This window comes from Notolepis coatsorum, assembly GCF_963971535.1.
Source record: "Notolepis coatsorum genome assembly, chromosome: 13".
In the NCBI taxonomy this organism is placed as follows: Eukaryota; Metazoa; Chordata; class Actinopteri; order Aulopiformes; family Paralepididae; genus Notolepis; species Notolepis coatsorum.
The window spans coordinates 8,540,823-8,556,222 of NC_140177.1; the positions used below are offsets into that span (position 1 = coordinate 8,540,823).

General features: G+C 47.0%; 1 protein-coding gene across 1 annotated transcript in view; it reads left to right on the forward strand.

Moving 5' to 3' along the window:
* The first annotated feature begins 220 nt into the window (after window positions 1-220).
* Window positions 221-15,400, forward strand: part of ago2 (argonaute RISC catalytic component 2) — a 51,021-nt gene continuing 35,841 nt past the window's right edge. Inside the window, exons 1-6 of the mRNA XM_084326934.1 lie at window positions 221-307; window positions 2,305-2,355; window positions 4,349-4,529; window positions 4,641-4,761; window positions 6,674-6,855; window positions 10,056-10,192. Of these exons, the coding sequence (XP_084183060.1) occupies window positions 286-307; window positions 2,305-2,355; window positions 4,349-4,529; window positions 4,641-4,761; window positions 6,674-6,855; window positions 10,056-10,192 (694 nt within the window). The 5' untranslated portion in view covers window positions 221-285. The remainder of the gene's footprint in view (window positions 308-2,304; window positions 2,356-4,348; window positions 4,530-4,640; window positions 4,762-6,673; window positions 6,856-10,055; window positions 10,193-15,400) is intronic.

The following is a 15,400-nucleotide window of genomic DNA, read 5'->3' on the forward strand; positions in this document are numbered from 1 at the left end:
CCCTCAGCGCGCGCCTCTGTGTGACGTCATTACGTCCTCCCTCTCCTGCCTCAGCGCGCGCCTCTGTGTTCATGTTGGGGGGACGGGGCCGAGCTGAGGATGAGAGAAGCTCGTTTGGATATTAAACAAAAAAAAGCATTTTTTTTTTTTTTTTTTTTTTTTTTAATAAATAATAAACCCCGTAGTTTTATACAGAGAGGTATTTTCCAAATACGCATGTTGTGTTTTCGAGACACTTAGCCTCGAATAAAGTCCACGGCACACACATCGACAAAAATCGACAAAATGTACTCCTCTCCTCCCGGAGGTAAGTTGTGGAAGCTAACGTGTTAGCTCGCTGTTAGCTCACTGCTAGCTCGCTGTTAGCTCCTCTATAGCTCGGCTCGTAATAAACCCGACATGGCGCCGCTAGTTCAACGCTTCTGTTCACCCGGCGACTCTGTTGATTGTTTTGTTATTCATTTGAGTTGTTCTGCATCCAACACTCGACATAGCCTCGCCGGAGAACATGTCGTCCCAGTTTAAACTGCGTTAGCTTAGCTTAGCTCGCAGCGTCCAACAACAACAAGCGGCTAGCTGCTCAGCCTCGCCACCAGCCCCGACCTTGTTGTTGTTAGCTGCTGTTAGCTCACCGCTTATTGTCACATTCCGGACCAATCAAACTAATAGTTTTATATCTATAAATGCACACTGCTGTGTAAAGAAGCGACACGTACCGAGTTAGAAAGCTGTATTGGGTCAAAACTGATCACCTTTCTCCGCCACCGTTAGCTTGTGTTAGCTAGTAGCTCACTTTATAGTTGGCCAGCTTTAGCTGCTCTTAGTGTAACAACATCTAATGTTTAACGTTTAACTTTAGCATCCTGTGGATCATATTGTGACAATGGTCCCATTATATACGAGTAGGCGTGGTTAGAAGACATTCGAACTAATAATAATAATAATAACTAATAATCCTGATGAATTGAAAATGGGGGACCCTGATGTAAACAAGACGAAAGTCTTTCTCTGGTCTGCATCCCCTTAACAATTGTGTGTATTGAGCCGTACTGTACTGTACCCATTCTGCAATCTGTTAATAAAGTTTTCAATCAATCATGAACTGTAATAATGATGGACGTCTTTTGAAATTAGTCTCTCTCAACTGATGTAGAAACATTAGCTACCCTGATATCACTTTAACGTTAAACTAACAGCTTCTTATTTTAGAATGACACGGTACAGACGAAAGTCTTTCTCTGGTCTGCATCCCTTTAACAATTGTGTGTATTGAGCCGTACTGTTTGTACCCATTCTGCAATCTGTTTTCATAAAGTTTTCATTTATTCATTCATTCACAAACTTCTGCCCACCACTAACATTGGTGCATTATGGATACTGCCTCTCTAAACACCTTTAATAATTAACACATACTTAATACATTTATTTGCTCTGTTCTCTTCTTTCATGTTGAAATGGGAAGGATGATGCACTTGCCCTAAATATATTTTCTGTTAACCCCCTCAATACTATTCATCATGATGGCTAGATTAATAGTAATAGACCAATTCCTGGAGAATGGGTGGTTTTGAGTTCGATTGCCAGGTTGCTGTGATGCTTGTGTGTGTGCAATATTGATAAGAGTTTTGAAAAATCGCCCTACTGGTGATCGGTCATGTTCTGTGGTAGATAAGGGAGGGGGACACTTAGGGAAATTAGGCGACAAAGTTTTCTTTTATATATACGAAACAAGTGTACTACATGGAGAGCTGAGCCACGCTTCTCTGCTTTGTCGTGGCTATTTATTATTACTGCACAGCACACATCTCTGAATATCATAATGCAATCTGTAGAACTGTCCTCAACTAAAGAAATTAAGTCAAATAATAGTCTGATACCTTGATTTAATTGACACGTCTGTAAAATTGTCTTTCCGAATTACAATCATGCAGAAGTACCTCCTTTTAAATTGAGTAACTTACCAGAGATGTGTTTTTCAGGAAAATAGGCTTAAGTCATAAGCATCATGGAAAAAGCATAAAGACTCACAAAATCTTGGTTGATTTAAGACCAAACAATACATTCATGAAGAGGGGGTAGACTCCTACTCGCCCTACAAATCTGTGAATTATCACCACGCATCCTGGAAGCCAGCCCTCCCTTGAATTAGTCATAATTGACAAGTGTCAAATAGAACTCCTGTGCGTTGTGTTGTGTGGTGGTTTTTTTTCTTCATACCATCCATGACCAACTATCTCGATGACTATCAGGACTAGGTTATTTGTGAGAATGTGCACAACATCATGTAATTTTTGTCTTCTTTAGCTGCCGAGATGCCTAGTGAAGGCCCCCATTCCTCTGGGTCAGTTGGCTCTGGTAAGTAAAAAAAAAAAATACATATATACATGAATACAGTCGTGGCGTCAAAAGAGAATAGTCCCGCACACTGTAAGTGAAGACTGTGTTCAGGACTATACATATGGGCTTGAAGGCCCACTGTTGGTTTACCTTGGTGCTGTAGTAACTGAAAATACAGCGTTCTCTCCTCTCCTCTCCCGCGCCCTTCAAACATCACTGACTGTGTGCACTAGTCTTAAATACACTACGTCCCTCTGGTGGAAATGAGGGGATTGTTGAAGAAATAGGACAAGGTTGATACATTGCTTCAAAAGGGAACGATTCCATTCAGTCAGTGCAGTACATATACTTGATTCATGACATGTTAACACATCTTATACGTGTTTATGATCATGTTAACTGGATGTAAATATACGATTTTCAACCGTCAACGAATCTAATCAAATTCTATTGTATCGTAACAAAATGTGTGATTACAGAGAATCAAGATTGTATCGTATCATGGTAAAGTTCAAGGTATAATACACCTAGAACTGGGATTCTGAATGAAATACTGCTGCAAATTCAATTATCACCCGATTGACACATTGAATAAGATATTCCTTTATTGATCCCCTTGGGGAAATTTGGGCAGCATGGGAGAGGGGCAGGTATGGGCAGGGTCATGGTAGAAAGACATAAAAATAGGCAATACATATTATATCTGAATATAAAAATAAACAAAAAGAAATTAGCTAATTCAGATGAGGGTTTGTATGCCCCATCGGTTATATTTTATGTTACAATAATTATAGGCAATAAAGAATTTTTATCTGAATATATATATATATATATATATATATATATATACTAGTATGAGTAAAAGTAAACAGTATACACAAGGTACACTATGTCGCTCTATTGGTTGGACTCTTATTATTATTATTACTATTGTATTATGCACATTGTTGCGGGCGAGACCCCCTGCATTTCACTGTATACCTGTATGCTGTGACAAATAAAACTCTTGTATCTTGTATCCGTCCATGTATGTTTTGGTGGTTACATTTCCACTGGATGTTGGTCTTTATGGGTGTTAGTTAGTCCCTTTGGGTAGGATTTTTGGCAGAGCTGCAGCATAAAGATAACATACCAAAGGGAGTGGGCGCTGAAGGTTCAACCCCGACTCCGCTAAGGTCTCGCTGCTGCTCGCATGTGACGGAGTCGGGACTTTGTTTGTTCACTTGTGGCCAAGCAACGGCAAAAAGTCTAGCCTTGTGTTCCACTCGGTCTGAGCACGTTGAGGATGAGACCTCTTTTGACCTTCTCGGGCCGTGAGCGTCTCGTAAATGGTTTCTCATGTCACTAAATGGCTTTCAGTGAGTGGCCAGTAGTCGGGATGTCCCGGTAGGACAGATCGGAATCGCAGCGAATCGCACCACAGAGCATATTCTAATTGATCGGTATTGACTATATTAAGCCTGATCAAATTTGGAATGGATCCTTTTTTGTTAAAACATAAAATGAAAACCATTAGGGGAAAGCTGTGATGGAGGGTATTTCTTCTTTAAGCAGAGCTATTGAATTTCCAAGCATATTTGACCTACATTGGATTGGTTTACTAACTTTAAATATACTTGAAGTGTGCACTGTGCTGCTATATCATCTAGGTCAGGACAATACACATATCAGATCAGGACTCTGTATCGCCAGATACGTCATATATTAAAATACTGTTATCAGGGGTGGGGGGGGGGGGGGGGAGCATCCCTAGCCAGTAGCCGTTGTGACATCATCATTATAGAATATTCAGTTCCCAAAATGTTAATCTCGAAAAGGGACTGACTGATTCTACTCTTCTTTTGTTTTGTGAAGGAAAGTTCCCTCCTCGTTCGTTGGCCCCCCAATGGATTTGAGATGATCTGGAATCTGAAGGAATAACCCTAGGAAACTTGACGCTCTGATGAATGAAAGCCATCGTTAATAACCTCATGACTTGTTGCTGCTTCTCCTCCCCTCTGACCCCCCTCAGACCCGCCATCTCCCCCAGTGCCAGAGTATGTGTTCAAGCCCCCGTCGCGGCCAGACTTTGGTACCATGGGCAGGACCATCAAGCTGCAGGCCAACTTCTTCGAGATGGAGATCCCCAAACTAGAGGTCTATCATTACGACATCGACATCAAGCCAGAGAAGTGCCCCCGGAGAGTCAACCGGTACACACTCTTTACATTTCATGCCCTCTTTACACCATCAAATGAGAAATAAAATCAACAATGTCCTCTGCAGAATGGCGATTAATCTGTTTTCATTCTTGTTTTTGTCAGTGAAATTGTGGAGCACATGGTCCAGCACTTTAAAACGCAGATCTTTGGGGATCGAAAGCCAGTGTACGACGGGAGGAAGAATCTCTACACAGCCATGCCCTTGCCCATAGGTCGAGACAAGGTATGTCCTCTTTGGCTGGGAACACAAAGCAATTGACCCATCTCAAGCCCCGCCCTCTTTTCTTGATCCTCTGGTACTGTCTTTTACTATCATGCACCTTGCTAAGTAATCTTCCTTACCTATATTACTACCTACTATGCTAATGTGTCTATCTATACTACTATGCACTCAACACTGTAGCACTCAAGTTCAACACTGTTTGACGAACATTAATGTTACTTGTTGCCAGAGTTGTACCCCTTCCCTCCCGCTGACCCTGTTGTACAGAACTTGTGAGTCGCTTTGGGTACAAGCGTCGGCTAAATGACTAAATGTAAATCCTCCAATCACAACTGTCTCTTCCCTTGGGGCAAAGGATGGAAACAAACTTGGTTTGGCTGAGGGTTTGCGATCGGAGGATCAAGAAAAGTGAGCGGGGAAACACGTTCCCTTAATTTCAAGGAGTTTCCACTTCTTTTTGCTTTCGCCCATGTTGTTTTCTTAAATTATGTTTTTGGTAGATTTTTATTTGTTTGTACAACCGGGCAGTCCGGTAGAGACAGAGGAAGAACGGGAGACAGAGCGGGGGGAAGACATTCGGCAAAGGGCGCCGGGTCCGGGAATCAAACCCGGGTCGGCCGCTTCGCGACGCAGCGTGTTACATGGGTCGCCACTTGGGTGCCCTCGCCCATGTTGTTTAACCCTTTCTCTACCACACTACAGAAGGTTAACCTTTCACTACCACACTACAGAAGGTTAACCTTTCACTGCCACACTACAGAAGGTTAACCTTTCACTACCACACTACAGAAGGTTAACCTTTCACTACCACACTACAGAACGTTAACCTTTCACTACCACACTACAGAAGGTTAACCTTTCACTGCCACACTACAGAAGGTTAACCTTTCACTACCACACTACAGAAGGTTAACCTTTCACTACCACACTACAGAAGGTTAACCCTTTATCTACCACACTACAGAACGTTAACCTTTCACTACCACACTACAGAAGGTTAACCTTTCACTACCACACTACAGAAGGTTAACCTTTCACTACCACACTACAGAAGGTTAACCTTTCACTACCACACTACAGAAGGTTAACCTTTCACTACCACACTACACTACAGAAGGTTAACCCTTTATCTACCACACTACAGGCGGTTAACCCTTTCTCTACCACACTACAGGAGGTTAACCTTTCACTACCACACTACAGAAGGTTAACCTTTCACTACCACACTACAGAAGGTTAACCTTTCACTACCACACTACAGAAGGTTAACCTTTCACTACCACACTACAGAAGGTTAACCTTTCACTACCACACTACAGAAGGTTAACCTTTCACTACCACACTACAGAAGGTTAACCTTTCACTACCACACTACAGAAGGTTAACCCTTTCACTACCACACTACAGACTGTTAACCCTTTCACTACCACACTACAGGCGGTTAACCTTTCACTACCACACTACAGAAGGTTAACCCTTTCTCTACCACACTACAGGCGGTTAACCCTTTCTCTACCACACTACAGAAGGTTAACCTTTCACTACCACACTACAGAAGGTTAACCCTTTCACTACCACACTACAGAAGGTTAACCGCCTGTACTGTGGTAGTCAATCAATCAATCAAATGTATTTATATAGCACGTTTAAACATGACGCTTGTCAACCAAAGTGCTTCACATAGCTAAGCTAAGTACAAAGAAAAGTATAAAATAAACTGAAAAATAAAATAAAATCAACGGATAGACAAAGGAAAAACAAAACAAAGGGTGAAAGGGTTAACCGCCTGTACTGTGGTAGTGAAAGGGTTAACCTTCTGTAGTGTGGTTGTGAAAGGATGAGCTACTTTGGTAGTGAACGGGTTATCCTGATGACTCACCCCCCCCCCCCCCCCCCCCCCCCTCACACACAGGTGGAGCTCGAGGTCACCATCCCCGGCGAAGGCAAGGACCGCAGCTTCAAGGTGGCCATCAAGTGGGTGTCGATCGTCAGCCTGCAGGCGCTCCACGAGGCGCTGGCGGGGCGGCTGCCCAACATCCCCTTCGAGACCATCCAGGCCCTCGACGTGGTCATGAGACATTTGCCCTCTATGAGGTCAGCCTCGCTCCCCTGAACGCTGGTTTATTATACGGGTGACGGTTTCTCTCGAGTAACGGTGCTTGAGCCGCGTTGTGTCCGATACTCGTACGTGGGGACAGGGAGCAGATACCGAAACCAGTCGGTGTTGTATTGGTAGAATCTCCCCCAAGTACTAAAGTCGGGCACCGAGGGCCAGTTTGACCGGTCTGGCAACGCATTCCCTGGTTACTTTACTATCATGTCCCAGAATAAAGCCTGGGATGTCAAAATCAACTATTCCAACAATAAAACATATGAATTGAAAATGAACACTAATAAATGTAAGTCATGGAAATTGTGCTATTTGCGATGGAATAGTTGGGGAAATGTCCTGGTCCTGGTCCTGTCTCAAACCCTTTTCTTGATCCTCCAATCGCAACTGTTGCTTCCCTAGTTTGTCAGTTGGAAGCAACAGTTGTGATTGGAGGATCAAGAAAAGAGGGCAGGCTTGAGATAGATGTGTCACTAGGAACTAGTGATGCACGATATATCGGCCGCAGATATAATATAGTTTTTTTACACATCGGTATCGGTCCGATATCAAGATAGGGCTGATATTAAAAAAAAACGTATATATATTTTTTTATATTTTATATATATATATATATATATATATATATTTGTTTTGGCCTTAAATAGTTTCAAAATATCAGTCATTTCTGAAAATAAGTTACAAAAGGGAAAAAAATAAAATGCCTTTTGGAAAATAGCTCATTATTTGATTATCATAAAAAGGTGTTTTCTATACAGAGATATCGACATCGGTAAATATCGGTATCGGCCAGAACAGCAATATTAATATCGGTTATCGGTATCGGCCACAATTTCCCCCCATCGGTGCCTCACTAGTAGGAACCCTGGTGTACAAGGATCAGACGAGCTCCAGGGCTGCTTCCTCAGGGTCCACCAGTCAGGTAACACACAGACCTAGGGTCAGACGAGCTCCAGGCTGCTCCCTCAGGGTCCACCAGTCAGGTAACACACAGACCAAGGATCAGCAGAGCTCCAGGGCTGCTCCCTCAGGGTCCACCAGTCAGGTAACACACAGACCTAGGGTCAGACGAGCTCCAGGCTGCTCCCTCAGGGTCCACCAGTCAGGTAACACACAGACCAAGGATCAGCAGAGCTCCAGGGCTGCTCCCTCAGGGTCCACCAGTCAGGTAACACACAGACCTAGGGTCAGACGAGCTCCAGGCTGCTCCCTCAGGGTCCACCAGTCAGGTAACACACAGACCAAGGATCAGCAGAGCTCCAGGGCTGCTCCCTCAGAGTCCACCAGTCAGGTAACACACAGACCTAGAGTCAGCAGAGCTCCAGGGCTGCTCCCTCAGAGTCCACCAGTCAGGTAACACACAGACCTAGAGTCAGCAGAGCTCCAGGGCTGCTCCCTCAGAGTCCACCAGTCAGGTAACACACAGACCTAGGATCAGCAGAGCTCCAGGGCTGCTCCCTCAGAGTCTATCAGTCAGGTAACACACAGACCTAGGATCAGCAGAGCTCCAGGGCTGCTCCCTCAGAGTCTATCAGTCAGGTAACACACAGACCTAGGATCAGCAGAGCTCCAGGGCTGCTCCCTCAGAGTCTATCAGTCAGGTAACACACAGACCTAGGATCAGCAGAGCTCCAGGGCTGCTCCCTCAGAGTCCACCAGTCAGGTAACACACAGACCTAGGGTCAGCAGAGCTCCAGGGCTGCTCCCTCAGAGTCCACCAGTCAGGTAACACACAGACCTAGGGTCAGCAGAGCTCCAGGGCTGCTCCCTCAGAGTCCACCAGTCAGGTAACACACAGACCTAGGGTCAGCAGAGCTCCAGGGCCTTTTTCTTGCGCACAGACACGGAGAATAGAACGTGCACCGGGCGCAGCTGGTGATTACCGTTTGCTACCAGGGGTGTAACGATGCGACCTCACAACGATTAATTTAGTTTACGATTATTCAGGCAGCGATTCAATGCATCATGAAATCTCTTCATTTGACCACGATTCGATTCATTTTCGGAAAAAATGTCTTCCCCCAAAAATGTTGAATACACGAATGTGGCTGGGGGGGGGGGACTGATTCACTCAGCATGAATGGACTATAGGTCAATAAAAACAATACACACACAAAGAAAACATAAAAAAACGTTTTTTTATTTCTTTCGATTAATTTAGATTATAATCGATTCTAACATTTTCAAATCGATGCAGTTGAATCGTCACATTAGAATCGCTGCATTTCGATTAATCGATGCATCGTTACACCCCTATCTGTTACCTCAGCTAGCGTTACATAAGTTACACACATCACTGCTCGTGGCCCCCCAGGGGCCCCGGCGCTGCTGTTCATATCTCACTCGTGGTTAAGACCCGCTGCTCGTACAAACCAGGTTTGTCGGAAACTGACCAAAATGAGCTTCTCCTCCTGTTTTGCTGTCGATTTCGAATCGATTCGTAATCCCTCCCCTCGGTTGATTTGATTGGTCCGTCGACAACAAGAAGGGGACATTGAAGTCGGCGCGCTCCGCGGCTAAAGTTTCAAACAGAGAGCGGTCTGAACAGCGCCGCTTCAGAACCCTGAGGCGTGTAGTTTGTGCGGCCGTTCAAACAGGCGCCCAGCGGCCCCAGTGGGATCACAACCTTTAGTTGACGACGCTCCTGATATTTCATTTCAACCTTTATTTAAAATCGTAAGCTTCTGAGGGTTCCCTCATTTACAGAAACGACGATTGTACAAAATGTAAACGGTATGTAATACAAGCGATATTCACAGAACACCAGAGTAAAGATAAAAAACTTTAAAAAATAATTTTAAAAGATCAGCTAAAACAGTTACAGGTAGTCACACAATGGTCTGAAATCATATGTTTAAACATACCAAGGGAAGGGAGAACCTCCACTTTCAGAGAGAGTTGAAGGACATTCCATGAGTTATAGAGGCATCAAATGAAAAAGGCTGACTTCCCTCGATCAGAACAAACTCGAGGGACCCTAAGAACCATCCGGCCACTCGAACGAGTTGAATAGGTTCCAATATTCCAATCTTAACAGTGAAGAGATATAAACTGGTTGCACACGCATCAAACACCGCTGGTTATATCGTTCTTTCTGCCCCTCTTGTTCGACCTCCTCGTCTGCTCCCCGTGACCACCTGTTCTGCTGTGTGTCCCCCCCCCCCTCTCTCTCTCCGTGTCACAGGTACACCCCGGTCGGCCGCTCCTTCTTCACCCCGTCGGAGGGCTGCTCCAACCCCCTGGGCGGGGGCAGGGAGGTCTGGTTCGGCTTCCACCAGTCCGTCAGACCGTCCCTCTGGAAGATGATGCTCAATATCGACGGTAGGTTTTTGTCACCGACTGTAGTGGAGAACGGGTCTCGTTGTTGTCACCGACTGTAGTGGAGAACGGGTCTCGTTGTTACTGACTGTAGTGGAGAACGGGTCTCGTTGTTGTCACCGACTGTAGTGGAGAACGGGTCTCGTTGTTACTGACTGTAGTGGAGAACGGGTCTCGTTGTTGTCACCGACTGTAGTGGAGAACGGGTCTCGTTGTTGTCACCGACTGTAGTGGAGAACGGGTCTCGTTGTTACTGACTGTAGTGGAGAACGGGTCTCGTTGTTGTCACCGACTGTAGTGGAGAACGGGTCTCGTTGTTACTGACTGTAGTGGAGAACGGGTCTCGTTGTTGTCACCGACTGTAGTGGAGAACGGGTCTCGTTGTTGTCACTGACTGTAGTGGAGAACGGGTCTCGTTGTTACTGACTGTAGTGGAGAACGGGTCTCGTTGTTGTCACTGACTGTAGTGGAGAACGGGTCTCGTTACTGACTGTAGTGGAGAACGGGTCTCGTTGTTGTCACCGACTGTAGTGGAGAACGGGTCTCGTTGTTACTGACTGTAGTGGAGAACGGGTCTCGTTGTTACTGACTGTAGTGGAGAACGGGTCTCGTTGTCACTGACTGTAGTGGAGAACGGGTCTCGTTGTTGTTACTGACTGTAGTGGAGAACGGGTCTCGTTGTTACTGACTGTAGTGGAGAACGGGTCTCGTTGTTGTTACTGACTGTAGTGGAGAACGGGTCTCGTTGTTGTTACTGACTGTAGTGGAGAACGGGTCTCGTTGTCACTGACTGTAGTGGAGAACGGGTCTCGTTGTTACCGACTGTAGTGGAGAACGGGTCTCGTTGTCACTGACTGTAGTGGAGAACGGGTCTCGTTGTTGTCACCGACTGTAGTGGAGAACGGGTCTCGTTGTTGTCACCGACTGTAGTGGAGAACGGGTCTCGTTGTCACTGACTGTAGTGGAGAACGGGTCTTGTTGTTACTGACTGTAGTGGAGAACGGGTCTCATTGTTGTCACTGACTGTAGTGGAGAACAGGTCTCGTTGTTGTTACTGACTGTAGTGGAGAACGGGTCTCGTTGTTGTTACTGACTGTAGTGGAGAACGGGTCTCGTTGTTGTTACCGACTGTAGTGGAGAACGGGTCTCGTTGTTACTGACTGTAGTGGAGAACGGGTCTCGTTGTCACTGACTGTAGTGGAGAACGGGTCTCGTTGTTGTCACTGACTGTAGTGGAGAACGGGTCTCGTTGTCACTGACTGTAGTGGAGAACGGGTCTCGTTGTTGTCACTGACTGTAGTGGAGAACGGGTCTCGTTGTTACTGACTGTAGTGGAGAACGGGTCTCGTTGTTGTCACCGACTGTAGTGGAGAACGGGTCTCGTTGTCACTGACTGTAGTGGAGAACGGGTCTCGTTGTCACTGACTGTAGTGGAGAACGGGTCTCGTTGTTGTCAGCGACTGTAGTGGAGAACGGGTCTCGTTGTTACTGACTGTAGTGGAGAACGGGTCTCGTTGTCACCGACTGTAGTGGAGAACGGGTCTCGTTGTTGTCACTGACTGTAGTGGAGAACGGGTCTCGTTGTTGTCACTGACTGTAGTGGAGAACGGGTCTCGTTGTTACTGACTGTAGTGGAGAACGGGTCTCGTTGTCACTGACTGTAGTGGAGAACGGGTCTCGTTGTTGTCACCGACTGTAGTGGAGAACGGGTCTCGTTGTCACTGACTGTAGTGGAGAACGGGTCTCGTTGTCACTGACTGTAGTGGAGAACGGGTCTCGTTGTCACTGACTGTAGTGGAGAACGGGTCTCGTTGTCACTGACTGTAGTGGAGAACGGGTCTCGTTGTTACTGACTGTAGTGGAGAACGGGTCTCGTTGTTGTCACCGACTGTAGTGGAGAACGGGTCTCGTTGTTACTGACTAGTGGAGAACGGGTCTCGTTGTTACTGACTGTAGTGGAGAACGGGTCTCGTTGTTGTCACTGACTGTAGTGGAGAACGGGTCTCGTTGTTGTTACTGACTGTAGTGGAGAACGGGTCTCGTTGTTACTGACTGTAGTGGAGAACGGGTCTCGTTGTTGTTACTGACTGTAGTGGAGAACGGGTCTCGTTGTTGTTACTGACTGTAGTGGAGAACGGGTCTCGTTGTCACTGACTGTAGTGGAGAACGGGTCTCGTTGTTACCGACTGTAGTGGAGAACGGGTCTCGTTGTCACTGACTGTAGTGGAGAACGGGTCTCGTTGTTGTCACCGACTGTAGTGGAGAACGGGTCTCGTTGTCACTGACTGTAGTGGAGAACGGGTCTCGTTGTTACTGACTGTAGTGGAGAACGGGTCTCATTGTTGTCACTGACTGTAGTGGAGAACGGGTCTCGTTGTTGTTACTGACTGTAGTGGAGAACGGGTCTCGTTGTTGTTACTGACTGTAGTGGAGAACGGGTCTCGTTGTTGTTACCGACTGTAGTGGAGAACGGGTCTCGTTGTTACTGACTGTAGTGGAGAACGGGTCTCGTTGTCACTGACTGTAGTGGAGAACGGGTCTCGTTGTCACTGACTGTAGTGGAGAACGGGTCTCGTTGTCACTGACTGTAGTGGAGAACGGGTCTCGTTGTTACTGACTGTAGTGGAGAACGGGTCTCGTTGTTGTCACCGACTGTAGTGGAGAACGGGTCTCGTTGTCACCGACTGTAGTGGAGAACGGGTCTCGTTGTCACTGACTGTAGTGGAGAACGGGTCTCGTTGTTGTCACCGACTGTAGTGGAGAACGGGTCTCGTTGTTACTGACTGTAGTGGAGAACGGGTCTCGTTGTCACCGACTGTAGTGGAGAACGGGTCTCGTTGTTGTCACCGACTGTAGTGGAGAACGGGTCTCGTTGTTGTCACTGACTGTAGTGGAGAACGGGTCTCGTTGTTACTGACTGTAGTGGAGAACGGGTCTCGTTGTCACTGACTGTAGTGGAGAACGGGTCTCGTTGTTGTCACCGACTGTAGTGGAGAACGGGTCTCGTTGTCACTGACTGTAGTGGAGAACGGGTCTCGTTGTCACTGACTGTAGTGGAGAACGGGTCTCGTTGTCACTGACTGTAGTGGAGAACGGGTCTCGTCACTGACTGTAGTGGAGAACGGGTCTTGTTGTTACTGACTGTAGTGGAGAACGGGTCTCGTTGTTACTGACTGTAGTGGAGAACGGGTCTCGTTGTTACTGACTGTAGTGGAGAACGGGTCTCGTTGTCACTGACTGTAGTGGAGAACGGGTCTCGTTGTCACCGACTGTAGTGGAGAACGGGTCTCGTTGTTGTCACCGACTGTAGTGGAGAACGGGTCTCGTTGTTGTCACTGACTGTAGTGGAGAACGGGTCTCGTTGTTACTGACTGTAGTGGAGAACGGGTCTCGTTGTCACTGACTGTAGTGGAGAACGGGTCTCGTTGTTGTCACCGACTGTAGTGGAGAACGGGTCTCGTTGTCACTGACTGTAGTGGAGAACGGGTCTCGTTGTCACTGACTGTAGTGGAGAACGGGTCTCGTTGTCACTGACTGTAGTGGAGAACGGGTCTCGTCACTGACTGTAGTGGAGAACGGGTCTTGTTGTTACTGACTGTAGTGGAGAACGGGTCTCGTTGTTACTGACTGTAGTGGAGAACGGGTCTCGTTGTTACTGACTGTAGTGGAGAACGGGTCTCGTTGTCACTGACTGTAGTGGAGAACGGGTCTCGTTGTCACCGACTGTAGTGGAGAACGGGTCTCGTTGTTGTCACCGACTGTAGTGGAGAACGGGTCTCGTTGTTGTCACTGACTGTAGTGGAGAACGGGTCTCGTTGTTGTCACTGACTGTAGTGGAGAACGGGTCTCGTTGTTGTCACTGACTGTAGTGGAGAACGGGTCTCGTTGTTGTCACTGACTGTAGTGGAGAACGGGTCTCGTTGTCACTGACTGTAGTGGAGAACGGGTCTCGTTGTCGTCACTGACTGTAGTGGAGAACGGGTCTCGTTGTTGACTGTAGTGGAGAACGGGTCTCGTTGTTGTTACTGACTGTAGTGGAGAACGGGTCTCGTTGTTACTGACTGTAGTGGAGAACGGGTCTCGTTGTTACTGACTGTAGTGGAGAACGGGTCTCGTTGTTACTGACTGTAGTGGAGAACGGGTCTCGTTGTTACTGACTGTAGTGGAGAACGGGTCTCGTTGTTGTCACTGACTGTAGTGGAGAACGGGTCTCGTTGTTACTGACTGTAGTGGAGAACGGGTCTCGTTGTCACCGACTGTAGTGGAGAACGGGTCTCGTTGTTGTCACTGACTGTAGTGGAGAACGGGTCTCGTTGTTACTGACTGTAGTGGAGAACGGGTCTCGTTGTTACTGACTGTAGTGGAGAACGGGTCTCGTTGTTGTCACTGACTGTAGTGGAGAACGGGTCTCGTTGTCACTGACTGTAGTGGAGAACGGGTCTCGTTGTTGTTACTGACTGTAGTGGAGAACGGGTCTCGTTGTTGTCACCGACTGTAGTGGAGAACGGGTCTCGTTGTCACTGACTGTAGTGGAGAACGGGTCTCGTTGTTACTGACTGTAGTGGAGAACGGGTCTCGTTGTTGACTGTAGTGGAGAACGGGTCTCGTTGTTGTTACTGACTGTAGTGGAGAACGGGTCTCGTTGTTACTGACTGTAGTGGAGAACGGGTCTCGTTGTTACTGACTGTAGTGGAGAACGGGTCTCGTTGTTACTGACTGTAGTGGAGAACGGGTCTCGTTGTTGTCACTGACTGTAGTGGAGAACGGGTCTCGTTGTTACTGACTGTAGTGGAGAACGGGTCTCGTTGTCACCGACTGTAGTGGAGAACGGGTCTCGTTGTTGTCACTGACTGTAGTGGAGAACGGGTCTCGTTGTTGTCACTGACTGTAGTGGAGAACGGGTCTCGTTGTTGTCACTGACTGTAGTGGAGAACGGGTCTCGTTGTTGTCACTGACTGTAGTGGAGAACGGGTCTCGTTGTCACTGACTAGTGGAGAACGGGTCTCGTTGTTGTTACTGACTGTAGTGGAGAACGGGTCTCGTTGTTGTTACTGACTGTAGTGGAGAACGGGTCTCGTTGTTGTCACTGACTGTAGTGGAGAACGGGTCTCGTTGTTACTGACTGTAGTGGAGAACGGGTCTCGTTGTTGTCACTGACTGTAGTGGAGAACGGGTCTCGTTGTTACCGACTGTAGTGGAGAACGGGTCTCG